Source organism: Lipotes vexillifer, unplaced genomic scaffold (assembly GCF_000442215.2).
Source record: "Lipotes vexillifer unplaced genomic scaffold, Lipotes_vexillifer_v1.1 scaffold590, whole genome shotgun sequence".
NCBI classification, from domain to species: domain Eukaryota; kingdom Metazoa; phylum Chordata; class Mammalia; order Artiodactyla; family Lipotidae; genus Lipotes; species Lipotes vexillifer.
Genome location: NW_006778358.1, coordinates 1,691,608 through 1,719,329, shown reverse-complemented (window position 1 = coordinate 1,719,329; position 27,722 = coordinate 1,691,608). Strand labels below are relative to the sequence as shown.

General features: G+C 42.6%; 1 protein-coding gene across 1 annotated transcript in view; it reads left to right on the top strand.

The window, feature by feature from the left end:
- Window positions 1–27,722, top strand: part of TRIO (trio Rho guanine nucleotide exchange factor) — a 245,526-nt gene that overhangs the window by 114,034 nt on the left and 103,770 nt on the right. The window contains exons 17-25 of the mRNA XM_007451615.1: window positions 1,120–1,311; window positions 1,683–1,832; window positions 5,550–5,664; window positions 8,199–8,314; window positions 11,605–11,727; window positions 24,868–25,062; window positions 25,161–25,276; window positions 26,108–26,174; window positions 26,780–26,889. Coding sequence (XP_007451677.1) covers window positions 1,120–1,311; window positions 1,683–1,832; window positions 5,550–5,664; window positions 8,199–8,314; window positions 11,605–11,727; window positions 24,868–25,062; window positions 25,161–25,276; window positions 26,108–26,174; window positions 26,780–26,889 — 1,184 coding nt within the window. The remainder of the gene's footprint in view (window positions 1–1,119; window positions 1,312–1,682; window positions 1,833–5,549; window positions 5,665–8,198; window positions 8,315–11,604; window positions 11,728–24,867; window positions 25,063–25,160; window positions 25,277–26,107; window positions 26,175–26,779; window positions 26,890–27,722) is intronic.

The following is a 27,722-nucleotide window of genomic DNA, read 5'->3' as shown; positions in this document are numbered from 1 at the left end:
TGTTTCCTGCTCTAGTTATTCGCATATTCTCAGCCAGAGATGGGAAAGAGAGCATTTGATTATAGAAAACTTGTTTCCTGCTCTAGTTATTCGCATATTCTCAGCCAGAGATGAAAACCAAAGAAGTTACCATTAATTTCTTCCCTAGATTAATTTACTCTCAACTATTCAGCGCCAGTGGGCAGACACTAACACTTCTCCCTGAAGCCCAGACTCTGGGTGAATCTTTTGAAAATCGTACCCTGTGCCAAGTGCCTTCTAGTAATTAAATCACTGATGCGCCTCAATGTCTGGGTAACGGACAGGATTACGCTGGGTACAGTGTTTTATGGGGCCATTAGTACCACTTCAGGTGAAACGCAAAATTTTGCCATTGTTTAAAAAAAGAGAAAACTCTGGGTCCACAGAGACCCATGTGCTTCGCCCTGACAGCTGTCCTGCCGGGCCCTCTGGTTTCCCCGAGGAACCTGACCAACCTCAGCCCCTCACAGAAGCTTCTAGTGAGGATACGAGAGCAGGAGTTGTTACCGGATTTGCCAGTTTGTCTTCATAGATTCATTGTCTGGCATGGACCTCCAGAGAACACAGTTGGTTCATTTTTAGCTTTTAACAACTGTGTTTCTCTCTTTCTCTCTTTTTTAAATCAGTAGTTTTTGAAAACCTTTTACTCAAGTCCAGAGTTTAAGGTAAAAGTGAAATAAAGAGCATTCACTTAGGCCACCTTATTCTCCACTTGTTCATTAGCCCCTGGCTGCTATTATAAGAAGAATCAATAGGAATAATAAACTTGAAACATTTCAACAGCTTTTTTTAGAATATTGGCTGCTGAGGGTTTTTCCTGCTATTTCTCGAAAGCTGGAAACTCCACAGCCAAGACCCGTTCTGGAAAGTCCTAAGGCATTTCATCCTTCCCTGGGTAAATATAAATAGTTGTTGGTAGGCATAAAAGCTTTTTTTTAACTAACCTGTCAGCTGTGGTTTTCGAAGCGTCCTAGTGAGTGTTAACTGAAGTCATTCCCGTAAAAGTGAGCAGACAGAAGAGCCGCGGCCTTCCCACTCCTTCCCCGTGAGCGCGCGACACCCCCGCTGAAGAGCTTTCCGCTCTCTCCCCCCGCTTAGAAGACCCACCAGAGCGCACTGCAGGTGCAGCAGAAGGCAGAAGCCATGCTGCAGGCCAACCACTACGACATGGACATGATCCGGGACTGTGCCGAGAAGGTGGCCTCGCACTGGCAGCAGCTCATGCTCAAGATGGAGGACCGGCTGAAGCTGGTGAACGCGTCCGTGGCCTTCTACAAGACCTCGGAGCAGGTAGGGCTCCCCGCCGCTGCCGCCTGCTGAGCCTGACTGCACGGCACGGCTCAGTCCTTACCTCGCCGGTCAGTCCTGGGCCAGCCGAGCAGAGAAAAGCGGCATTATGGGATTAAGATTGTTCTTGCTCCCCTTACGTATCAAAGAAGAACAGGTCGGAACAGATCTGAGGAGACGTCCCTCTTTCTCTCATTTAAATGGATGGCCTGACACAGGGCAGATGGAGGCGGGAAATTCACCTCGTATTCTGGCCTTGTTCTGAAAGGCCTACGTGGCCTCACGCCAGGTGGCGGTCCCGGCCCTCGGGCCAGCACTCGTCATCCTGTGGGTGCCGAGTGGTCCCTCTGAGCCCGGATTCTCTCCTGCCGCAGGTCTGCAGTGTCCTCGAGAGCCTGGAGCAGGAGTACAAGAGAGAGGAGGACTGGTGTGGGGGGGCCGACAAGCTGGGCCCCAACTCTGAGACGGACCACGTCACCCCCATGATCAGCAAGCACCTTGAGCAGAAGGAAGCGTTCCTGAAGGTACGGAGGAACTGTACCGGGTCTGCTGCCTCAGTGACGGGGTTCGCAGCCCCCCGAGGGTCCACCTGAGCCGGTGGGGCCTCCGGACCATCAGTCCCGCAGCTGTGGCCACTCCTCCAGCCCCGCCTGCCTCGCATCGCCCCTGCCCTGGAGAGAGATCACGGTGACCCTGCCTCAGCCATAAGTCAGCTGACGGGAGAAAATCTTAAAATCTTGTTTCAGTTGTCATTTGTACTCTCCTTCTAGTTTCCACAGACAAAGAACTAGATAGAAGCCTGTGTGCATAAAGATCGGTTGTAAGTCACAGTACCAAGTGATCCTGAACAGACACATGCAGAGAGATTGATTTGGGGGAACAAAAATGCCTAGAGCTTAAAATAATCTTCCTTTGGAAATTCAGCCTTTTGAGGAATAATGACTGTCTCAAAACACGTGTGAGCCCAGTGTAGAGTGGACACAAAGCAGGAACACCCCTTGTGGTTCACAGGACCAGTTACTAATACTGTACTTATTCAGGAAATGTTTCCTGCAAGAGAAACTTAATCCCATTCAAGGCCTGGCTGGAAGTTTTAACTCTAAGAAGCTTTAAATGAGGCACTTACCAAGCCTGCTTTGTCATTTGTATATATAGTCATACCTGAGTTACTGGTGTGCTTTGCAACAGTTAAATTTTAAAAAGTGGTCAAAATGTTTAGATACATTGAATATTTCCACGTTGCATTCTTTCACTTGCGAAAAAGATCTGCTGAGGTTCTGCTGGTGGCCACTCAGACCTTTGAAACCTAGGTGTGGTGTTTACTTTCCATGTTGCTTGGTTTAGTTTTCCTCCTCACTCCAGCATCCTGATCTCTCTGACACCATTTCCTGTCACATTTAATCATTTCTGTTTCTGTTTCATTTCTGAAGGTGATCCTCTGAGCTGACAGAGAGTTATTGTTTAGTCTGGGAGAACAAATTGTAACTCTTTGAAAATTCTTACCTGGGAACTTATTATGAGCTTCCACCACAGAGATTTTCTTTTTAAGCAAATCAAGGTGGGAAAACAGTTGGAGATTCCCAGGGTCATTAGTTGTAACTATTCCAAACAGGACCTGAAAGCCCCACCCCTGCTTGTCGGTGCTGTTTAAGTTTAGGAAAGGTCCACCACTACTGGGATGTTTTGAGGTGGAATCGTTACAATTGCCTCTCTTTCTCTGGAATCCATTTAGTATAAAACAAAATTACATACTACTTAGTTAATATAATTAAGAAAGATATTTAGGTAAAATTACAAAACAAAAATAATCACAGACCTGGTCAGATTCTTTCTAGGATTATGTCTTTGGTGTGTTGGATATCTTTAAACTTCTTATTATGGAAGTTTAAAAATGCATATGGAAATTAAGAGAATGGATAATGAACCCCCATGTACTTCTCATCCAGCTTCAATAATTACCAACATATGGGCATATGCCCACCTTTACTGGATTATTTTAAATTCTAGATATTACACCATTTTATTTATAAAGACCTCTGTGTGTATCTAAGCATTAAATTCTACCTTTCTAAAACCATTCTACAACCACAATATCATTATTGGACCTGAAAAATTAACAGTAACTCTTATTTTATATAAAATCCAATGGTGTTCACATTTCTCTGGTTGTCCCATAAATCTGTTTTTATACGTGGTCTTAATCAAAATCCAAATAAGACCATGCATTGATTTGATTGGTATGTCTCTTAAGTCTCTTTTAGTCTAAATCCCACCCTCCCTTTTATTAGCACTTGTTAATTGAAGAAATAAGTTATTCATACTGTGGAATTTCCCTCATTCTGGATTTGGTAATTGCATCCTGTGGAGTCATTTAGCACCATCCCAGATTCTCTGCATTTCTGTTAGTTGTGTTGAGGGCCTTGACCCGGTTCAGGTCTAATGAGTGTGCGGGGTACACTTAGGGTACCTGATGGATGGTGTTGTGTACTTCCAACGGCATTGCTCCAGGACACACACAGGCCTGCTTCTCCTGCTGTCTCTGTGATATGAGGGCTTTTCAATGCTTCAGACGTCGTAAGTCCACGTCATCCACTGTGTACTTCCCCATCAGCCTTTCACCCGCTGGGTTTGGTAGCCAGTGGTGATACTGTTTCATTAGGAGTTGCAAAATGGTGGCATTCTATCATTCTTTCTGCCTTGATTAGCTGCAGTTATTCCCTCCACAGCTATTTGGTTATGCTAAAATAGAGTTTGTCCAAAATGGGGGGGGGGGGAGGTAAATGCTTGATTCCTTCCCTTTGTTTATGATTTTCAGAATAATGATCTGTTGCCCTAGCAACCTCTGCATATGATTGATTTGTTCTTTTAGTATCATCGTGGATTTTAACATTTGGTGTGTTTCAAATCAATTACAGTCATTTATCTTTGTATATTCAACTTGTCCCACTAGTGGGAGCCCCTTCAAGTCAGGTTGGCTCAGATGTCCTTTTTTTTTTGTGGTACTCGGGCCTCTCACTGTTGTGGCCTCTCCCGTTGCGGAGCACAGGCTCCGGACGCGCAGGCTCAGCGGCCATGGCTCATGGGCCCAGCCGCTCCGCGGCATGTGAGATCTTCCCGGACCGGGGCACGAACCCGTGTGCCCTGCATCGGCAGGCAGATTCTCAACCACTGCGCCACCAGGGAAGCCCTCACATGTCCTTTTGATGTAACCCTAGCAGTCTTTACGGCTTCCTTGCTGTTTGGAATGACAACTTATTTCAGTCTTATCAGTAGCGACTCATGATATATTTTTCTCTTAATTTAAAAAAAAAAAAAAAAAAGGTGTTGCAGCTCCATCTACTGAAAAGGCCTAGGAACGATGACCAGCCCAATGATAATGAGCATCCCTAGTGCCCACATTGTGGGCTTTCAGTGCCATTTACCACAAGAAGGAGACCGAGCTCCTTGAAAAAAAGATTGATTCCAGATCTGGGCTAGGAAATGTGCAAGATATTTCCAATTCTATTATAATTAAGGGTTTTTTTTCCTGAACCATTTTGATTTTATATTTATATCTCTTTTCTCTTAAATAAAACTTTTTAAAATACATGAATGAAATTACTTATTCGGTTTACAAACATGGAATATCAGTTTTCTATTACCACAATAACAAACCACCCCACAGTTCAATGGCTTAAACCAAGGGTTAGCAAGCTAAGCCCTGAGGGCTAAATCTGTCCACTCCCATTTATCAATCGAGGCCACTTTCATCTACAATGGGCAGGTTGAGTAGTTGCAACAGAGAGATGGAGCCCACATGACTCGGAGAGCTGAAAATATTTACTGTCTGCCCTTTATAGACATCCCGGTGCAGCTTAGCCAGGTCCTCTGACTCAGGGTTTCTCCCAAGACTGTGATCAAGTTGTTGGTCAGGGATGTGGTCACCTCAAGGCTCGACAGGGGAAGGGCTTTACTTCCTCTCGGGCTGCAGGCCACGGGTCACCCTCAGTGTCTGGCCACCTGGACCTTACCATGGGGCAGCTCTCAACGTAGCAGCTGGGGTCAGCAGAGCAAGGGCTCCAAGACTGAGATTTTTTTTTAAGTCGAAATAGGATTTAGCCTATATATTCTCCAGACACAGATTGGCCAGATGAATGCTTTAGATTAAGACCTATGTTAGAGCCACGTGATGTCATCCATATACACTGAAGATGCATGTCTGTATGAGTCACATGAACACGTTGCTCTGCATTATTTCTTAGGCTTGCACGCTTGCTAGGAGGAATGCAGATGTCTTCCTGAAATACCTGCACAGGAACAGTGTGAACATGCCTGGAATGGTGACACATATCAAAGCCCCTGAACAACAAGTGAAAAGTGAGTACACCTAGGAGTCAGCTGACTGATGAGCTTGATAAGACATGTTCTAAAATCTTGGTCCAGGGCTTCATTTGGAATGTCCTTTTCATATCATTAAAGTTCTCATAAGTTATCTTATTTTAATAATAAAATATTAAACAAATATATAGCTTGATACTTTATTGAATAAAGTTGAAGAATATAAACAGGGAGAAAATGCAGCATGTTCAGGATATTTATTGGCATCAACTGTTTTGTTAAAAGTAAGTGAAAATATAAATCGGGAAAAAATGAAAGCCAGAATTATCTACAGGCCAAATACTTTTAAAAGTTTAAATCACAAAAATTATATACCCATTTCATTGCTATAATGTATCAGTTTTATATACTTAAAGCATTATTAATAAAAGCAAATTGCCAAAGAATGTTATATAGATAGATGGGTATCATTTGAGTTTAAGAATGTACAAAACCGTACACACACACACACACACACACACACACACACACACGCACGCACGCACGCATAGAAAAAGACCTGGGAACAATTATACTAAACTGTAAGTAGGGTTGTCATGGGTGGAAGTTAAGGGTACTGATGATTTTTATGCTGTAGAATTCTGATTGAATATTTTGCAGTGAAAATGCATCCAGGTGATACATCATTTTAAACAATCATAATTTTTTTTTACAAGTTTAATTGAAATGACATGGAAGTGGGTCCTCAGAAAATGAGGAGAATTGTAGAAAACAGTCTCGGTATTCAGGCCCTGTTCTACCAGCTTTAATCCTCACCTGAGCTTCAGTCCTGCCCCAGGCAGAGGCTACGGAAATAAGACTAGAAAAGACTTACGCTTGTTTTCCTTTCATTTCAGTGGTAGCTTATTTTTTGACAGGCTTCAAATTTCAGTGCTGATTTGCTTCACTAAGCTAGTTCACTTTTCAGTCGAGCAAAGATGATGTAACAGGGCCAACCAGTGAGCTGGCGGGTACATGCTGCTCGCAGGCTCCTGTTTCTCACAAAGTACTCAGCCTGTGAGGAACTCGGTAAATATTTGTGGAGAGGTTATTATTTTTAAAGTTTTCCAATAAAGTTATATTCCAGGTGCCACTTATTTGATTTGCAATTTCAGTCAGGGAATCTTTTCCTGAAGTTTTTTTATCTGTTTACTTTGTAAACTTCTAGAGTAAAACAGACTCACTGTAAAGAATGTTTAAAGTGTACAAATGTATATAAATTACCTAAACTCCTTTGCCAGTGGTAACCACTGTGAAGACGTTTTTGTGTATCCTTCTATGCACGTAAATGGAAATATGCAGAGAGATACAAACGTGTAGCTTCAACTTACCCATCTGGCTTTTTAATTTTTTTTTTGAAGTGGGACTATATTCCCCTGCAGTTTTCTTCTTACGCTTAGTAATAATCTCATTCTATGTCAGAATTTGGAGATCTGCTCTGTTACTTTTAACGTCCAGTATGGCAACTTTGTAATTGATTTAATCTGACCCCTAATCGATGGGCTCATACGTTGCTGCCAGTTTTTCCGAACAGCACCTCAGTGTGTGTGCATCTGTGTACAAATTGTGTTGAGAGCTTGTGCCAGCACCGTATCTGAAAGATAAATTCCTGGTTCAAGGGTGCGCACCACTCAGTGTCGTTACCTGTCACCAGATGACCTCTGCAGGGGTTGTGCTCCATTTTCCTCCCCCAATAATACAGGCACACAGGTTTCCTCTGTCCCTTCTAGCCCTGGGCAGCGTAGTCCTTGCCAGGAAATGGTGTAAACTGGTCTCATTGTTTGAGTGAGATGAAACGTTTCTGTATTTTTAGTGGCCATATTTCATTTCATATAATCATGACCTACATGTTTATATGCTTTGCTCGCTTTGCTGACAGATTATTCATATTTTCCTGTTGACTATTAAGTAAGTTAGATCCATCTTCTATGTTCCCAGTAGTTTTTCCTGGCTTTTTATTTGTGTCATAATTTTATGGCGGTTGTTATTTGGTTATGAGATTTTTAATTCTCTTGTAATCCGATTGCTGTTTTAACTTTTCCTTTCTACCTTCATGCTTCTCAACTTCATTTCCTTCCCTCTCCTAAGGGTTTATGTTTTTGGTTTTATTTTTAAAGCCCGTCGTTTTCTTCTAGTACTCCACTGTTTCATCTGACATCTTTTGATGGATACTAAATTCCTTCCACAGGAAGGTTCTCATGGTCTTGCACAAAACATCCAATACTGGTGTTTTCCCAGCCGTTGTCAGATTGCCCCAGCAGGGGACTCAGTAGCTATCCCACTGACCCAGCGGACCTGAGGGATTAGAGGCCAACTCGAGTGTCGGGTGATGTCAGTCCTAAGAGTAAACCGGAGTAAGAGAACGAGGAGAGGTCTGGACAGGCCAGGCAGGCAGGCCGTGCGGCTCAGTGACTGATACTCTGGCTCAGAACGGCATTTGCATGAAAACGTCTTTCAATAAAAATGAATGGGATTTTGTGGGTGTTGTGCTTGATGGCCAGCACCAACATGTGGCTTTCTCTTCATTCTCTCAGATATCTTGAATGAACTCTTCCAGCGGGAGAACAGGGTGTTGCATTACTGGACCATGAGGAAGCGACGGCTGGACCAGTGCCAGCAGTACGTGGTCTTTGAGCGAAGCGCCAAGCAGGTCAGCCATACACGGCCCTCCCGGCGCCCTCCTCCCCGCACCCAGGCCTCCATCATCAGATGGGCAGCCTCTGACATGGCAGCAGATGGAAAACCACTCCCTGATCATCAAAACAACCTTGCCTTTTACTTGACAGTTTGTTGCCAGAAAACCCCCCAGCCTCGTAAAAGTGTGTTACTCAGTGATTTTGGCCTCAGCGGGTGTGCCATTCAGCTCTGCCGAGCTGCCGTCACCCCACAGTTAAGACAGCAAAGTGCAAGCAGTCGTGATCATGATGATTTAAGTCACTGTAAGATAATATGGTGGGCAGTTTTCCATGTTGGCGTACTTATATTTTCAAGACAAAATTTTGTTCTTCGGATAAACTGAGCTAAAATTAAGTAAAGAAATGTGGCAGAATTTCTCAGAATTCAGTTTACTCCAAAAAAAGGTCACGCATTTGGCCAAGGCAGAGACCTCAAGAGGGTACGTTTGTAGTGTCCCCCCCTCGGAAGTCATTTTGGGATCGATGTCCGGTCGTGGAGATCATTTTAGGGTAAAGTCTGTCTGACTGTAACTCAGACAGAAAGATGCCCATCACTTCTCTCTGCCCTTAACAGTAGCCTAGGAATCTGTGCCCGTTAGTCCAGAATTCGGAGGGTCAGGAGGGAGCGGGAGGGAGAAGGCTTGTTCTCAGAAGCCCCCGCGAGTCACCTCACATCCACCACGTCCCCGGGACCTCCTCAGGGCTGCCGGTCCCTGGTGACCACGTGTGACCTGCTCTGTCTTCTGGATCCACCTGGAAACCTGACACGTGCCTGATGCAGCGTAGGCATTCGATAAAATCCGTTTAGCTCAAGAAAGATTACATTTTCCTCAGCACAGGTTTCTCACTTGGGGAACATATTTTGTTTAATTTGGTAAATGTCAGTCTCTCACTGGGCAGCCTGCTGCCCAGAGCAGCTCGGTGTCCCAGGGCGTAAGCAGGAGTTCATGGTGCCTGGACCTGGCGCCCTGACCGGCCTCTCCCTTGTCTTGACTGGCTTTCCCAGATGCAGTTACCATGTTCCCAGCAGGGGTGGCAAGCGGTAGTATTTTTTAATGTTTAAATTCCATTTTCTTAACATTTTATTTAAGGATAATCTAACCATATTTCAGATTTATGGGGGCCTGATTTTATTTCAAATTAGAGACTGTTTCATAATCTTTTCTCACGTCTTTGTTTATCTCTCTGTTGAAAGACAAGAAGTCATTCAGCTACAGAGAACAAAATTGTAAATAATGCTCTTGACGGAGAGAAATAATGGAATATGCTGTTGCTTTTTCCTAAAGCCAGTTCACATGCCAAAAATAAAATCATTCAGTTTCTGCCGTTACAGATGATGGCCCGTCAGCCCCACGGCCCTGTACGGTTGGCTTCTGTGCTGTACGATAACAACAATCCCACAGTAAATACCGAGTTACGGGTGGGATGTGGCAGGTGACTTGCAGCCGCTGCTCTGCTCTGGGCACCTCCTGCCTCGGGGCTGCTCCTCCTGGGCTGTCTGTGCCCCCTCTCCCTTACCTCTGCCTCTGAAAGTTGGCTTTCAGTTCAGGGCTTGTTCTTGTTTCTCTTTCCTCTCTCCTTAGCTCTCACTGTTGGTGTCTCCCAGCCCTGACCTCCATTTCTGGTCTCCAGATGTAGACACCCCAGCTCCCTCCTTGCGTCTCTCCACTTTGGCCTTAACCAAAGCAGAAGTGGACCCGGGGCTCCCCGTCCGCCGTGTCCCCGCCCTCATCTTACCTGATTCCCGCCTTTTCCTCATCTTCCCAGCTTCACCCCTTCATCGGGGCCTGATGCAGCACATCTGCCCTCTCCTCCGCCCCCCAGAGCCATCACGGGTAGCAACCTAGCCGTGTCTCATCTGAACCCCCTGGGCCAGTTTGCCAACCGGTGTTGCTTTTCTCTCGCTCACTCTCCACTCCAGTCCCTTTTCCATGTGGAAGCCCCATTCGCTTCCAGACCAAAGTCCAAAGGCCTGTGGCCTCCGAGGGCCCCCTGTCGCCCTCCAGCCTCACCTCCAGCCTCCCCCTGTGCAGGGCCCCTTTCCTCCCGAGCCCATCCCTTCTCAGCCTGCGGGTCCCTCATGGTCACAAGGGCAGGGCCCAAGCCTCTCCCACCCCAGCGCCCCCCTCAGTACCTGGCTGCATAGAGGGCGCTTGGGCACGATTCGCTGTGTGAATGGAGGAAGTAGGGACCTTTGAATAAATTGACCAAAATGGCTTTCTGCCTTGATGCACTGTCAGTGTCAGCATTGTTTCAGAGATGGGATAGCCATGCTTGTGCAAAACGAAAGTAAATTCCCAGCCAGGAAGCTGCATGGTAAGTAATCTGGGTCGTGGTTTCCTTTTCATTTTTTTCTTCTAAAATGCCACAATGCTGTGAAGTATCTAATAGAGACGGTGATGTTTCTGCTCCAAGACCAGCAGATCACAGCGGACGACTAAGATACTGTGAAGGGCAGATATGAAAGCTTCCATGTTTTTATGTTTCTTTTCCGTAGTGTTGCTTTTTCAGATGTGTATGTTTAAGTAAGATTTCACTTCAGATCTATGCACATAGAAGGAAAAAAATGGCTTCCATCTAAAACCATGAAAGAATAGGAGTCAGAATGTGTCCTTCTGTTGCAGTCTGGACCTTGCCGGCCCCCTTCTTCCCAGGTGGGGTCATCTCTCTCCTACATCTGGGAGGTTAAGCCACTTCTGCCAGCGTCTCCCCAGAGCATCTTTAGGCATAATGACGCTCTGTAGGAGCCCCCAGAAGGCCAGTGAAGTGGGTGCACACCTCAGGACTCACTGAAGGCAGGAGTAGGAAGAAACGGCTAACATTGTACATTTGAAAGCTGGGAATTTGCATCTGCTTTCTTTTCCTTTTTTAAGTTAGAACACCCCAGGAAGGCTGTCAAGTCCCTGTGATGTGAATGTCTCAGTATTCAGCAATGCGAGGGTCTCAGACTTCCCGTTCCCCACAGTTTCTCAGTATTCTTGAGGGAGGCTATTCACTGGACTCTTATGGCCCTTTAGGTTCCGGCTTATAAGAAACTCTTGTGCATGTTATCGTTGATGCCTAAGTGACATGATTACAGTTCTCTAGAATGTCAACTTTTAATTTTGGAATTAAGATACATGTTTCAGAAGCTCATCTCTCTTTGAGGGAGTGTTTCTTGATGCGCCTGGGCTTGTGACTTTGCGTTTAAATGAGATACTCAGGTATTGGGACTTGCTTCACTGACGTTGAGCCGTGAACCTGTTTCCATTCCTTCCGTCTCTAGGCTTTGGAGTGGATCCATGACAGTGGGGAGTTCTACCTTTCCACACACACCTCCACAGGTTCAAGTATCCAGCACACCCAGGAGCTGCTGAAGGAGCACGAGGACTTCCAGATCACGGCAAAGGTGAGCTTGCATTGGCTCAGTGCCTGCGTGCCTGCCTGCATGTTTCCAGGATAACCTCGAACAGAATACTTTGTGGAAAAGAGGTCTTTCCTAAAAATATCATTGAAGAAATACCCAATGCAATGGGAGGAACGGGATGAGCCAGATGGACTATTAGACCCTAATTTAGTGGTAATTCTAAGGCCTTTCACACTGTCCTCACTTGTCCCTTCGTTTCTCTGTTTCCTCTTGTTCCTCTGATTTCTGGAAATGCCTCCCACCTCCTTCCATTATTTTTTCTATCTTCTTTATCCTTTTCGTTCTTCTCTTATTTTCATTCTGTTTTCCAAATATTTTCTGAGTACTTGCTATTTTTATGGAACGCTGGTGTTCCCAGCTTAGCTTAGACAGATTCTGTGCGTGTTTCCTTTCCTTGTCTTGAGCAGTAAAAACTGCTACAGTAGCATCATGCCCAGTTGTCCACTCACGAAGCTGTCCGGGTTTTATAGTTGGCAGAGTTTATGTCAGTGGCTGTTCATAGGCTTATAAAACTAAAGGCATTTTCACTTTTCTGCTGAATTAAATACATCTTTATGGCATATGCAGTACATGTGACTGTGAATTTTTAAGCAGATGTGTAAGGATTCACACACTGACACGAATGTTTTCTCAATTAAAATATTTGCAGGGGCTAATTCCTTCTTTTACCTCAAAACAATTTTGAGGCTTCTAGGTTTCCCTTCTCAACCTGTGGTGTTCTTGTTTTTTGTTCTTCAAAGTTTTGAATATACATTCTATGTACTGTTTTCAGGAGCACCTCTGTTTTTGATGATAGAGTTAAGGTTTTAGAAAAAAATTGGAAATTAATTCACATTTAAGAGTAGAAAATAAATGAGGAAGCTGCATAATAATTTTTGGGTAAAAAGAAGTGTTCCTGAGGAGACACCTTCAAGATAGTGGAGGAGTAAGACATGGAGATCACCGTCCTCCCCACAGATACATCAAAAGTACATCTACATGTGGAACAACTCCAACAGAACACCTACTGAACGCTGGTAGAAGACCTCAGACTTCCCAAAAGGCAAGAAACTCCCCACGTACCTGGCCATGTGGCTGACAGGGTCTTGGTGCTCCGGCTGGGTGTCAGGCCTGAGCCTCTGAGGTGGGAGAGCCGAGTTCAGGACATTGGTCCACCAGAGACCTCCCAGCCCCACGTAACTTCATTTGGCAAGAGCATTCCCAGAGATCTCCATCCCAACACTAAGACCCAGCTCCACTCAACAACCAGCAAGCTCCAGTGCTGGACACCCCATGCCAAACAACTAGCAAGACAGGAACACAACCCCACCCATTAGCAGAGTGGCTGCCTAAAATCATAAGTTCAAAGACACCCCAAAACACACCGCCAGATGTGGTCATGCCCACCAGAAAGACAAGATCCAGCCTCATCTACCAGAACACAGGCACCAGTCCCCTCCACGAGGAAGCCTAGACAACCCACTGAACCAACCTTACCCACCGGGGGCAGGAACTATGAACCTGCAGCATGCAAAAAGAAGACCCCAAACACAGTAAGATAAGCAAAATGAGAAGACAGAGAAATAAGCAGCAGATGAAGGAGCAAGATAAAAACCCACCGGACCAAACAAATGAAGAGGAAATAGGCAGTCTACCTGAAAAAGAATTCAGAGTAATGATAGTAAAGATAGTCCAAAATCTTGGAAATAGAATGGAGAAAATACAAGAAACTTTTAACAAGGACCTAAAAGAACAAGGGAGCAAACAAACAATGAAAAACAACACAATAAATGAAATTAAAAATTCTCTAGAAGGAATCAGTAGCAGAATAACTGAGGCAAAAGAACAGATAAGTGACCTGGAAGATAAAATAGTTGAAATAACTACCACAGAGCAGAATAAAGAAAAAGGAATGAAAAGAATTGAGGACAGTCTCAGAGACTTCTGGGACAATGTTAAATGCACCAGCGTTCCAATTATAGGGATCCCAGAAGAAGAAGAGAAAAAGAAAGGGTGTGAGAAAATATTTGAAGAGATTATAGTTGAAAACTTCCCTAATACGGGAAAGGAAATAGTCCAGGAAGCACAGAGTCCCATACAGGATAAATCCAAGGAGAAACGTGCCAAGACACCTATTAATCAAACTATCAAAAATTAAATACAAAGAAAAAATATTAAAAGCAGCAAAGGAAAAAAAATTAAAAAAAGAATAAAATAAAAGCAGCAAAGGAAAAGCAGCAAATAACATACAAGGGAATCCCCATAAGGTTAACAGCTGATTTTTCAGCGGAAACTGCAAGCCAGAAGGGAGTAGCAGGACATATTTAAAGTGATGAAAGGGAAAAACCTACAACCAAGATTACTCTACCCAGCAAGGATCTCATTCAGATTTGACGGAGAAATTAAAACCTTTACAGACAAGCAAAAGCTAAGAGAATTCATCACCCGCAAACCACCTTTACAACAAATGCTAAAGAAGCTTCTCTAGGATGGAAACACGAGAAGGAAAAGACCTACAATAAGAAACCCCAAACAGTTAAGAAAATGGTAATAAGAACATACATATCAATAATTACCTTAAATGTAAATGGATTAAATGCTCCAACCAAAAGACACAGACTGCCTGAATGGATACAGAAACAACACCCGTATATATCATGTCTACAAGAGACCCATTTCAGACCTAGCAACACATACAGACTGAAAGTGAGGGGATGGAAAAAGATATTCCATGCAAATGGAAATCAAAAGAAAGCTGGAGTAGCAATTCTCATATCAGACCCAATAGACTTTAAAATAAAGACTATTACAAGAGACAAAGAAGGACACTACATAATAATCAAGGGATCAATCCAAGAAGAAGATATAACAATTATAAATATATATGCACCCAACATAGGAGCACCTCAATACATAAAGCAAATGCTAACAGACATAAAACGGAAAATCAGCAGTAACACAGTAATAGTAGTGGACTTTAACACCCCACTTTCACCAATGGAGAGATCAGCCAAAATGAAAATAAAGAAGGAAACATAAGCTTTAAGTGATACATTAAACAAGATGGACTTAATTGATATTGATAGGACGTTCCATCCAAAAACAACAAGATACACTTTCTTCACAAGTGCTCATGGAACATTCTCCAGGATAGATCATATCTTGGGTCACAAATCATGCCTTGGTAATTTTAAGAAAATTGAAATCATATCAATTATCTTTTCTGACCACAACACGATGAGACTAGATATCAGTTACAGGAAGAAAACTGTAAAAATTACAAACACATGGAGGCTAAACAATATGCTAGTAAATAACTAAGAGATAACTGAAGAAATCAGAGAGGAAATCAAAAAATACCTGGAAACAAATGACAATGAAAACACAACGACCCAAAACCTATGGGATGCAGCAAAAGCAGTTCTAAGAGGGAAGTTTATAGCAATACAATCCTACCTTAAGAAACAGGAAACATCTCGAATAAACAACCTAACCTCACACCTAAAGCAATTAAGAGAGAAGAACAAAAAAGCCCCAGAGTTAGCAGAAGGAAAGAAATCATAAAGATCAAATCAGAAATAAATGAAAAAGAAATGAAGGAAACAGTAGCAAAGATCAATAAATCTAAAAGGTGGTTCTTTGAGAAGATAAACAAAATTGATAAACTGTTATCCATACTCATCAGGAAAAAAAGGGAAAAGACTCAGATCAATAGAATTAGCAATGAAAAAGGAGAAGGAACAACTGACTGGCACTGCAGAAATACAAAAGATCATGAGAGATTACTACAAGCAACTCTATGCCAATAAAATGGACAACCTGGAAGAAATGGACAAATTGTTAGAAAGACACAACCTGCCAAGACTGAATCAGGAAGAAATAGAAAATATGAACAGACCAATCACAAGCACTGAAATTGAAACTGTGATTAAAAATCTTCCAACAAACAAAAGCCCAGGACCAGATGGCTTCACAGGCGAATTCTATCAAACACTTAGAGAAGAGCTAACACCTATCCTTCTCAAACTCTTCCAAAATATAGCAGAGGGAGGAACACACCCAAACTCATTCTATGACGCCACCATCACCCTGATACCAAAACCAGACAAAGATGTCACAAAAAAAGAAAACTGCGGGCCAATATCACTGATGAACGGAGATGCAAAAATCCTCAACAAAATACTAGCAAACAGAATCCAGCAGCACATTAAAAGGATCATACACCATGATCAAGTGGGGTTTATCCCAGGAATGCAAGGATTCTTCAATATACGCAAATGAATCAATGTGATACACCATATTAACAAATTGAAGGAGAAAAACCATATGATCAACTTAATAGATGCAGAGAAAGCTTTCGACAAAATTCAACACCCATTTATGATAAAAGCTCTCCAGAAAGTAGGCATAGCGGGAACATATCTCAACATAATAAAGGCCATATGTGACAAACCCACAGCCAGCATCGTTCTCAATGGTGAAAAACTGAAACCATTTCCCGTAAGATGAGGGACAAGACAAGGTTGCCCACTTTCACCACTATTATTCAACATAGTTTTGGAAGTTTTAGCCACAGCAATCAGAGAAGAAAAGAAAATAAAAGGAATCCAAATTGGAAAAGAAGAAGTAAAGCTGTCACTGTTTGCAGATGACATGATACTGTACATAGAGAATCCTAAAGATGCCACCAGAAAACTACTAGAGCTAATCAATGAATTTGGTCAGGTTGCAGGATACAAAATTAATGCACAGAAATCTCTTGCATTCCTATACACTAATGATGAAAAATCGGAAAGAGAAATTAAGGAAACACTCCGATTTACCATTGCAGCAAAAAGAATAAAATACCTAGAAATAAACCTACCTAAGGAGACAAAAGACCTGTATGCAGAAAATTATAAGACACTGATGAAAGAAATTAAAGTGATACAAACATGTGGAGAGATATACCATCTTCTTGGATTGGAAGAATCAACATTGTGGAAATGACTCTACTACCCAAAGCAATCTATAGATTCAGTGCAATCCCTATCAAACTACCAATGGCATTTTTCACAGAACTAGAACAAAAGATATCACAATTTGTATGGAAACACAAAATACCCCGAATAGCCAAATCAATCTTGAGAAAGAAAAATGGAGCTGGAGGAATCAGGTTCCCTGACTTCAGACTATACTACAGAGGTACAGTAATCAAGACAGTGTGCTACTGGCACAGAAACAGAAATATAGATCAGTGGTACAGGATAGAAAGCCCAGAGATAAACCCATGCAAATATGGTCACATTATCTTTGATAAATTAGGCAAGAATATACAGTGGAGAAAAGACAGCCTCTTCAGTAAGTGGTACTGGGCAAACTGGACAGCTACATGTACAAGAATGAAATTAGAACACTCCCTAACACCCTACACAAAAATAAACTCCAAATGGATTAAAGACCTAAATTTAAGGCCGGACACTATAAAACTCTTGGACGAAAACATAGGCAGAACACTGTATGACATAAATCTCAGCAAGATCCTTTTTGACCCACCTCCTGTAGAAATGGATATAAAAACAAAAATAAACAAATGGGATCTAATGAAACTTCAAAGCTTTTGCACAGCAAAGAAAACCATAAGACAAAAAGACAACCCTCAGAATGGGAGAAAATATTTGTAAACGAAGCAGTGGACAAAGGATTAATCTCCAAAATATACAAGCAGTTCATGCAGCTTAATATCAAAAAAAACAAACAACCCAATCCAAAAATGGGCAGAAGACCTAAGTAGACATTTCTCCAAAGAAGATATACAGATCGCCAACAAACTCATGAAAGGATGCTCAACGTTACTAATCACTAGAGAAATGCAAATCAAAACTACAATGAGATATCATCTCACACCAGTCAGAATGGGCATCATCAAAAAATCTAGAAACAATAAATGCTGGAGAGGGTGTGGAGAAAAGGGCACCCTCTTACACTGTTGGTGGGAATGTAAATTGATACAGCCACTGTGGAGAACAAATAGAACTACCATATGACCCAGCAATCCCACTACTAGGCATATACCCTGAGAAAACCGTAATTCAAAAAGAAGCATGTACCAAAATATTCGTTGCAGCTCTATTTACAGTAGCCCAGAGATGGAAGCAACCTAAGTGTCCATCATCGGATGAATGGATAAAGAAGATGTGGCACATGTATACAATGGAATATTACTCAGCCATAAAAAGAAACGAAATTGAGCTATTTGTAATGAGGTGGATAGACCTAGAGTCTGTCATACAGAGTGAAGTAAGTCAGAAAGAGAGAGACAAATACCATATCCAAACACATATATATGGAATTTAAGAAAAAAAATGTCATGAAGAGCCTAGGGGTGAAGCAGGAATAAAGACACAGACTTACTAGAGAATGGACTTGAGGATATGGGGAGGGGAAAGGGTAAACTGTGACAAAGCAAGAGAGAGGCATGGACATGTATGCACTACCAAACGTAAGTTGGATAGCTAGTGGGAAGCAGCCACATAGCACAGGGAGATCAGCTCAGTGCTTTGTGACCGCCTGGAGGGGTGGGATAGGGAGGGTGGGAGGGAGGGAGATGCAAGCAGGAAGAGACATGGGAACATATGTATATATATAACTGATTCATTTTGTTGTAAAGCTGAAACTAACATACCATTGTAAAGCAATTATACTCCAATAAAGACGTTAAAATGAAAAAAAAGACAAAAAAAACAAAAAAACTACAATGAGTTATTACCTCACACCTGTCAGAATGGCCATCATCAAAAAATCTACAAACAATAAATGCTGGAGAAGGTTTGGAGAAAAGGGAACACTCTTGCACCGTTGGTGGGAATGTAAATTGATACAGCCACTATGGAGAACAGTATGGAGGTTCCTTAAAAAACTAAAAATAGACCTACCATATGACCCAGCAATCTCACTACTGGGCATATACCCTGAAAAAACTGTAATTCAAAAAGAGTCATATACCACAGTGTTCATTGTAGCTCTATTTACAGTAGCCAGGACATGGAAGCAACCTAAGTGTCCATCAACAGATGAATGGATAAAGAAGATGTGGCACATATATACAATGGAATATTATTCAGCCTTAAAAAGAAACGAAATTGAGTTATTTGTGGTGAGGTGGATGGACCTAGAGTCTGTCATACAGAATGAAGTGTGTCAGAAAGAGAAAAACAAATACTGTATGCTAACACATATATATGGAATATAAAAAAAACAAAAAAGGGTTCTGAAGAACCTAGGGGCAGGACAGGAATAAAGACGCAGACATAGAGAATGGACTTGAGGATACGGGGAGGGGGAAGGGTAAGCTGGGACGAAGTGAGAGAGTGGCATGGACATATATACACTACCAAACGTAAAATAGATAGCTAGTGAGAAGCAGCCGCATAGCACAGGGAGATCAGCTTGGTGCTTTGTGACCACCTAGAGGGGTGGGATAGGGAGGGTGGGAGGGAGACTCAAGAGGGAGGAGATATGGGGATATATGTGTATGTACCACTGGTTCACTTTGTTTTACAGCAGCAACTAACACAACAATGTAAAGCAATTATCCTCCAATAAAGATGTTAAAAAAAATAAAATAAAAGGTTATATTGAAAAAAAAGAAAGAAGTGGTGTATATGTACTACTATATTTAAAAAGGATAACCAACAAGGACCTACTGTATAGCACAGGGAACTCTGCTCAGTGTTATGTGGCAGCCTGAATGGGAGGGGAGTCTGGGCCGAATGGACTCATGTGTATATATGGCTGAGTTGCTTTGCTGTGCACCTGAAACTATCACAGCACTGTTAATTGGCTATACTCCAATATAAAATTAAAACTTAAAAAAGAAAAAGTGTTCCTATAAAGTAAAAAGATTGAATTTCTTGTGTGGCCCTTAACTTGGCTTTGGAAACATATCCATGGGGAATTTTTAAATCATTCAGAATGACAACAGCTACTTTGTATTACGTTTATTTTTCCTTTTTGATACATTCTGTAACAACTTCTGATTCTTGCTGTTCTTTCTTCCTGGGGCTCTCTTCTCAGCTCCCCTCCATCCCAAGCTGTAAGTGTACTTTTTCCATTCAGGCTCTCGGTGCCGGGCTGTGGGAACCCCTGGTCTCTGTTCTGGAGGACACACAGTCTAGCGGGGCTCAGTGGGGAGGCCTGGCAGCAGGAGCATTTGGGTAGGGCGAGCCACACCCAGAGGGCCCATGACGCTCGGAGGGGGCCCCCGCCTGCTCGGTTGAGGGGAGCTGACCTGTCGTACCTCTGCAGGTAAGGATCATATCTTTCCCTTCCTCTAGCTGCAGCACATGTTCGGCCGTATAATTCTTATTTTTTGTTAATAATTGGATAATAAATAGTTATTATGTGCCTTATATGATTTATATTTGTTTCATTGAATGTCCTTTGGTTACAGATAGTAAGAAAATGCCTAAGATACACTCGGGTAGATTTAAACTTTGCTCATTTGCGCTGACTTAAATTTCCATGGATGCTGCACTCTGCAAGCCATGTGTACAGCCAGACAGCTTTTCACTGCCCAGCTCCAGGGGACGCCATGCCACACACACAGGTTGTGGTGGGAATGTCGTCATCTAGAGCTGAGTAGCGTGGCAGCTTTGTGCCACCAGTGGAGCACGTACAAAGGGGTTTTTCCATTATTTCTAGTTTGCCCTTTTCCTCAGACTTGGGTTGTGGTTTTGGGAAGAATGAGCAGTAACAGTCATATTTTTGCCTGTATTTTACTTTAAAAATAAGCATCTAAAATCATAGGTGACATCTGATCTTTCTATTTCCCAAATAGAGCTGTTTATTTTGTTGGGTATATTGAATTAGTTTTGCTAAGAGGAACTGATAGGTTTTGAAAAGAGCACCTCTCAGGTTTGTTTCTTAGCATTTTTTCGTTGGTTTCTGGCTCCTTTTCTTTTAATCAGAAAGCGCCTGCCCTGGTGCTTGGAGACATCATTTAGTTTTTCGTGTTGACATGATGCTCTTGCTAGCCTTCTGTCCCTCTGTCTTAGCGTCTTCTAAGAAGTCTTGTAATTTTTCTCTTGTTACGTAGAAAATCCTTCCTTCTGACATGACGTCTTCCAGTTCAGTAGTTACATAATTAGTATTGTAACATTTTTAGGGTTAATGGAAATGAAACCTCTCCTCACTATCTGATTAAGACTCAGCTTGATTCCTTTGCAACTCAAGGCAGTAATTTCTCAAAATGCTTTGAAGCACCACCGGCATCCAGGCCATGGGTGTTTACTTAAAAGCAGATTTCTGTCCTCACCAGGCACATACTGACTTGGACTCTCTGGGAGCAAGGCTTGAAAAGGAGCATTTCTAACAAGCTCACCAGGTGGTTTTTATGCACGCTCAAGTTTGAAACCCACTGCCTTACTAAGACCTTCACAACTTTGTCCCCCATGCCAAATGGCTTACTTTGCTAGAAAGTGTCTGAGGCCATTGAATATGCATCCTTTCTGGGTTTCTGATTACCTGAGAACATTATGAGTAAAGCTCTCGTGAGCATGTGGACTTAAACGTTCGGTCTGCCTTTATTTTTCTCCAGTCCCTTGATTTTGCCTAAAGATGAGGTTGTTGAGATTATATTTGTACTCTTCAAAAATAAAAATCTGCTTTCATAACAATCTCTTATACAAACAAGGAGGCAACTGTGTCCTGATAGTGAAGGATAAGCAAGAGTTGTTAAATGAAAATGCTAGGTGCTACGCAGTGCTTATCATAGACATTTATGCAAAAAAGGGAAGGGAGAAAAATACACATATACATACACGCACTTGCTTGTATATAGTAAAACATCTCGGGGGTGGTACACAAGAAGCTGATACAGGTAACAGGTGAATGTGGAGTGAGAAGGCTTTTCACTTTGTGTCCTTTTGTACTTTTTGAATTTTGAATTCTGTGAATGCAATTTAAAAATACCAGTTAAGGGGCTTCCCTGGTGGCGCAGTGGTTGAGAGTCTGCCTGCCAATGCAGGGGACGCGGATTCGTGCCCCGGTCCGGGAAGATCCCACATGCCGCGAAGCGGCTGGGTCCATGAGCCATGGCCGCTGAACCTACGCGTCCAGAGCCTGTGCTCTTCAACAGGAGAGGCCGCAACAGTGAGAGGCCCGCATACCACAAAAAAAATTTAAAAATAAATAAAAATACCAGTTAAAATAAAAATACACCGTTATAAAAGGTTCATGGATTAGCAGGTTCGTGCTACTTAATTTTGATCACACCATTCATTCACTCAACAATTATTTATTGGCCTCTACAGTATACCAGGAACCACTCATTGGTGCAGAGCTCATGGATTGCACATTCTAGTTAGAGAAACGAGCAATAACATGATAAATGAGTAAATATATATACATACATGTTAAATAATAAGAGAAAAAGCCACGGGGGAGGGGAGGGTTGTCATCTTTGATAGGCTTCGGCAGGTCTCCTCAGGAAGCCTTTGACTATCTGATGAGCATTTTTGTTTAAATGAAGTTTGCAAATGGAAGATTTATAGATCTACCAGGCTTTGCCTATAGGAAGCCTTTTGTTCTGTATCTAATTTCATAGACTCAGCCTGTTGGCGTCACATGCTTGCAACTAGGTCTGTTTTGTGATGTGTTTTTGACATATGAAAATCTTCCTTTAGTTTCTTGGTGGCTTTTGTTTTCTGTTTTAATGTAGGTAAGATGCATTATCTTTTTTATCTTCACTTCTATGTCCCCACTGCTTAAAGCATGAAATAACTTTCTTAACCCCTTAAAGATTAAGGGGCCCTTGGGCAACACAGGGTTGAACTGTGTAGGTCCACTTACACTCAGATTTTTGTCAACGAATACGTACTATAGTACTGCCTGGTCCCATTGAAGCCTCGGATGTGGACTGCATGGGGGCGGGGTGAGAAGTGAGGCGCAGGGGTCAGCACCCCAACCCCTGAGTTTTTCAAGGGTCAGCTGTTTGCAGTGCCCTCCACTGATGTCATTCATGACAGTGGAAAAGAAATGCTTAAATGTTGGTAAAACCCAACTTCCCTGTGCTTTTCAGAAGATTGATATCTTGGTAAACAGCAAAACCTTCTTTAGGCAACCTGATTTTTTAAAAATCCTGTATCAGCCATGTTAATTCTCTTTGATGTTAAAATTTCATAATGTTTCTAACTTAAATCCCTTGTGGAATTTATGCTTCCAAGTCTGAAGCTTTGATTTCTTACTTCCTTGATATATAATTAGGCTTGTCTTAACCAGAAAGGTATCGTGTTGATCACAAGTCAGAAGGTTTGTTTGACAGATATTTTCCTTTTAGCTCACTCTACTTGAGTTCATTTCCACACAAGATGAAGGCCCTAAAAACTTTCAGAGTGTTTTCTTTGGCTGACTTTCTCCAATAAACAGCTTTTATACAATTTGCAATAGCAGTTTTTTTCACAGAGGTATTAATGTCTCTGGAGTTCTTGTTTTCCTGTAGTTTTTTTGTAAAGTATATATTCATGCCAGTTAAAAGTAACTACCACTCCCATTAAAGTTGCAGGTGTATACACACTTGCATAAAGGACCTAATGTTAATTTATTATCTCAGTAAATATTTGGTAGATGGCCACCATGTGCCAGACACGTAGAAGGTGTGTGAGATACTAGTGAGCAGAGGAAGCAAATGTCCCTGGCTGCTGGCGGGTACATTCTAACCAGGAGAGAGACAGGCAGTGATCTTAGCAAGTGAATTACACCTCTTGGGAGTGTGAGGCGTGCTGTGGGGCAGAGCAGAGCAGACAGGGTGAGGGAGGCGCGTGGCAGTCGTGAGGGTTAGGGAGGCCGGTGAGAAGTGGCCTCTATTCGAGCAAAGCGTGAAGGAACCATGGAGACGTCCAGGGGAACAGCATTCCGGGCGGAAGGGGCACTGGTACACAGAGGCGGAGGCCAGCAAGCCTGGAGGGATGGTGGGCAAGCTGGACCCTGTGGAGGAGCCCGGGGGGCGTTCGTGTAGAGTCTGAGGATGTTCACAGCTGGCTCTGCAGGCTGCCTAGTGAACTCTGCTCAAAACTTTTATTGTACAAAGTAAGATAGTTTATCCAGGTTTTGAACCCTGACCTCCTTCCTTTGGGGGATTTTTAAAGTCAACTTCCTGAGTGTTAGTCATAAAGATTTTCTAGTTAAAGCCTAAGTGAGAAAAGCAGGTTCCATAGAGAAGAGTAACTGTACTCATGTGAAGAGCCAGTGGGAATGTTGAAGGAAGCCCAAGGATAAATGAAATGGTAACAACAAATGATATAAGCAATAAGTCATAATGAGTGAAATAATAAGTGAAATGGATGTGACGAAAAATCTGTTGGAAGAATCAGATTTGAGTGAAATCACTGCCGTATGTATGTATCTATCTATCTATCGGACCAGTGTTTTATGGTTATCCGTAGCTATAAAAGTAGGAAAGTCATACTTAAAGATCTTTCTATGTGCATATAAAATGAAATAAATGTATTTCTGAGAGAGAGTTTTAAAACAGGGACTAAGTTTAAAATACCTCTATGAAGGCAGCTTCCCTAGTCGTGACTTTTCCTCCGGGTCTACTGAGAATTAAAGAAGAAACGAGCGCGTGCTGTGATGTTGCGGCATCAGGGATTTGGTTGAGTATCTGCGGGGGGCGGCGGCGGGGCTTAGCCACGTAGGCTCCAGGAGAACGAAAATCTCAGACGGCTGCCGCCCTCAAAGGGCTTTCGGTCTAACTGGTGACACAGAATAAACAAGCGTAGGGCAGGAGGTGTCCGTAAGCACTACCTGTGGCCTTCACAGGAGGAAAGTCGTGGAATGTAGAGGCTGTCCTGAGTGAGCATCCACTTGTTCATTTTGCAGAGTGACTGACCATCTACCAGGTGAAGACACCGTCCAAAGACAGTCCAGACTTTTTCCTCGAGGTCATAAAAATGCCGTTCATTGCAGAAGAGCTGAGGAAACGGAGCCAGTCTAGGATCGGGGAGATGAATTGGGTGGACTTAGGGTTTCAGTCTGAGTTTCTGTCACCAGCAGTTATTTTCCTGTTCAGAGCTCAGAGTTGTAGGCAAGTTGCCACTGTGTTTCTGGTTTCTGGCAGTTGGGTTCATTTGCTTCACAGTACTTTCCTGTTGTTTTTTTTTGCAGCAAACCAAAGAGAGAGTGAAGCTATTGATACAGCTGGCTGATGGCTTTTGTGAAAAGGGGCATGCCCATGCGGCCGAGATAAAAAAATGTGTCACTGCGGTGGATAAGAGGTACAGAGATTTCTCTCTGCGGATGGAGAAGTACAGAAGCTCTTTGGAGAAAGCCCTGGGCATTTCTTCAGATTCCAGCAAATCGGTAAATTGCTTTGTGCACATTGAATAAAGGACTGTTTTCTTCTTCGTACTGTTTGTCGATTTAATTAACTGAAGTGCATCGACTCCCTTATTCCACAGAGTAAAAGTCTTCAGCTAGATATCATTCCGGCCAGTATCCCCGGGTCAGAGGTGAAACTCCGCGATGCCGCTCATGAACTTAATGAAGAAAAACGGAAATCTGCCCGCAGGAAAGAGTAAGCTTGTCTTTAAGAACCTGCCAGGATTCATTGACAAAGTGAAGAAAATGTCACTTGGACAAAGATGCTTACTTCTGTGTGTGCTTTGAAATCAAGCAGTGTTAATACTTTTCATTGCTCTGAATGTGCTTAGTTTTTACAGCAAAAATGCCACTGTGTCCACTGTCCCCTTAGCACGTGATGCAGAAACAGTATCTTGTTGTTTTGTCCATGCGCCCCCATTTCATATGTGGTTGACAAGTTGTTTTAGTGTCATTTGTCATCAATAGGTCATGAGTAATAATACTAAGGAGAAGAAATTAATAACACAAGTGCAGCTGTTTGGAAGCTGCTAATTAGTAAACTGTACTAAGTATTAATAAAGACAAAAGATTGCCCTAAACCAGTGGTTCTCAGTCGGGGCCAGCTTTGTCCCCCCGGACGGACGTTTGGCACTATGTGGAGACATTGTTGGTTGTCACCCAGTGGGGAGGGGGGAGTGCTACTGGCATCTAGTGGGCGGAACCAGGAATGCTGTGAAACGTTTTATAATGCACAGGGCAGTCCCACGGCAAAGCATCCTCCAGCCCCAAACGTCAATACTGCCAAGTTGAGAAACCATGACCAGTAGGTACCTTAACAAAATTTTTTCCAGAATGTTTTTTCCTTTGAATTGGTGACTGGATACTGTTAATTCTTCTATTCTTGCCTTAATTCTCCAGAACATATCACTGACTCATGCTTTTTCAACCACCTTATTATTTCATAGACCCTAAAAGTAAATAGTTAAAGTAAGCATGTATCCTGACTGTGAACTAAACTAGTTGCTGTCTTTTCCTCTACTTTAAGGTTCATAATGGCTGAGCTAATTCAAACTGAAAAGGCTTATGTAAGAGACCTCCGGGAGTGTATGGATGTAAGTAAGTTTGTCTGCTTATTTATTTAGATGGAGTATAGTGTTGCTGTTTATTCTTACCTGTTGGCAATTCTTAAAATAATCACGTTTTGTTGTTATTTTTGAGATTCGAAGCACGCACGAGCAGCCTTCTGTGCATGTTTCTGCACTTCTGTGAAGTTCTAGGCGTGTTTTTGCTCATTACAGAGATGATACAGCACTAATCCTCTCATTCCATTTACCACATGATGGCCTGGCTGACATTCTCTCAGTGTAGAATTTTACAGCAGCTTCAGAGAACTGTGCCTACCGATTATGATTGGCAACTGATGCTCAGTAGTCTAACGAATATTTGCTGTACCTTGTGGAGTAGGTTTATCCCAAAATTTGAAGCTGGGAATGCATTTAGAGCTGAAGAGTATGGAAACTATTCTCAAGTATTAATAACAACTGAGATTTTTAAAAAATAGTTCCTCATGATTTTTTTTACAAAAGGTTGTATTGTTCAGATATATTTTCAATTATACGTTAACCCTGGGTACGTATTCACAGAGGTCAGGAGTACCTGTTTCTTGAAGACGAGGTGTGGGCTTTCGTCTAACCCTCTCTGTTTCCCTCCCGGCCAGACCTACCTGTGGGAAATGACGAGTGGCGTGGAGGAGATCCCGCCCGGCATCGTGAACAAAGAGCTCGTTATCTTCGGGAACATGCAGGAAATCTATGAGTTTCACAATAAGTGAGTGGCTTTATCTTCGGGGACCTCATTAGCAACTCTGGAAGTCTGTGCTGAAGTTTCATGGCAAATGAAAGTTTCCAGTAAATAAGCATAGATTCCAGTGATTTTGTTGAAGTTTGAAGGAAGCCTGCCAGACTCGCTTCACAAGGACAGACATTCGAGGGACTATTTTAGCAGAGACTCAACTTTGTATTTACTTTTTATAGAAATGAGATTAGGAAAACTGAAAGCTGGTTTTGTAGGGACCCTAACTTCTCTCAAGCCTTTGTCATCAGCTGCTACATCAGTTACTTCTTAGGGTTAAAAGAAAGAATTGCCCTCTGTGGGCTGCTGGCTGGTGTTTGGTCTTTTCTAATAAGAAGGAGGAAGGAACTGAGGACTGAACAGATGTGTAGGGACAGATGTGACCAAAATAAAGTGCCCTTTCCACAGGCCATAGGAGGAACATGGTTTTATTTTCAAGGTCAGAAAAAAAGGCAGCAGAAGCTCCTCTAGCTGGAGTCTCTGCAGCCCAGATAGCCTGCGGAAAGATGATGCTGGGCCAGAGCTGGCAGTGTCTTCCTCACTTCCCTGCCCCCCCACCCCAGCAAAGATGCTAGAATCTAAATGCGTTCTCTAGACTGAGTGTTTACCTCCCTAACTTATGTCCTTAGCTACTAAACATACCACTTTCCCAGAAGTAAGCTACTGTTGAAAAGTGTTCAAAGGCTAAACTGGTTAACTCTTTGAAAGTCACAATAACTTACCCTGGTTCAGAGCACTTGCTCTACATTTTGTTAAATTAAAATCTAGAAGTTACAGTTTTCACTGCATTTAATTGAAATGATGACGTT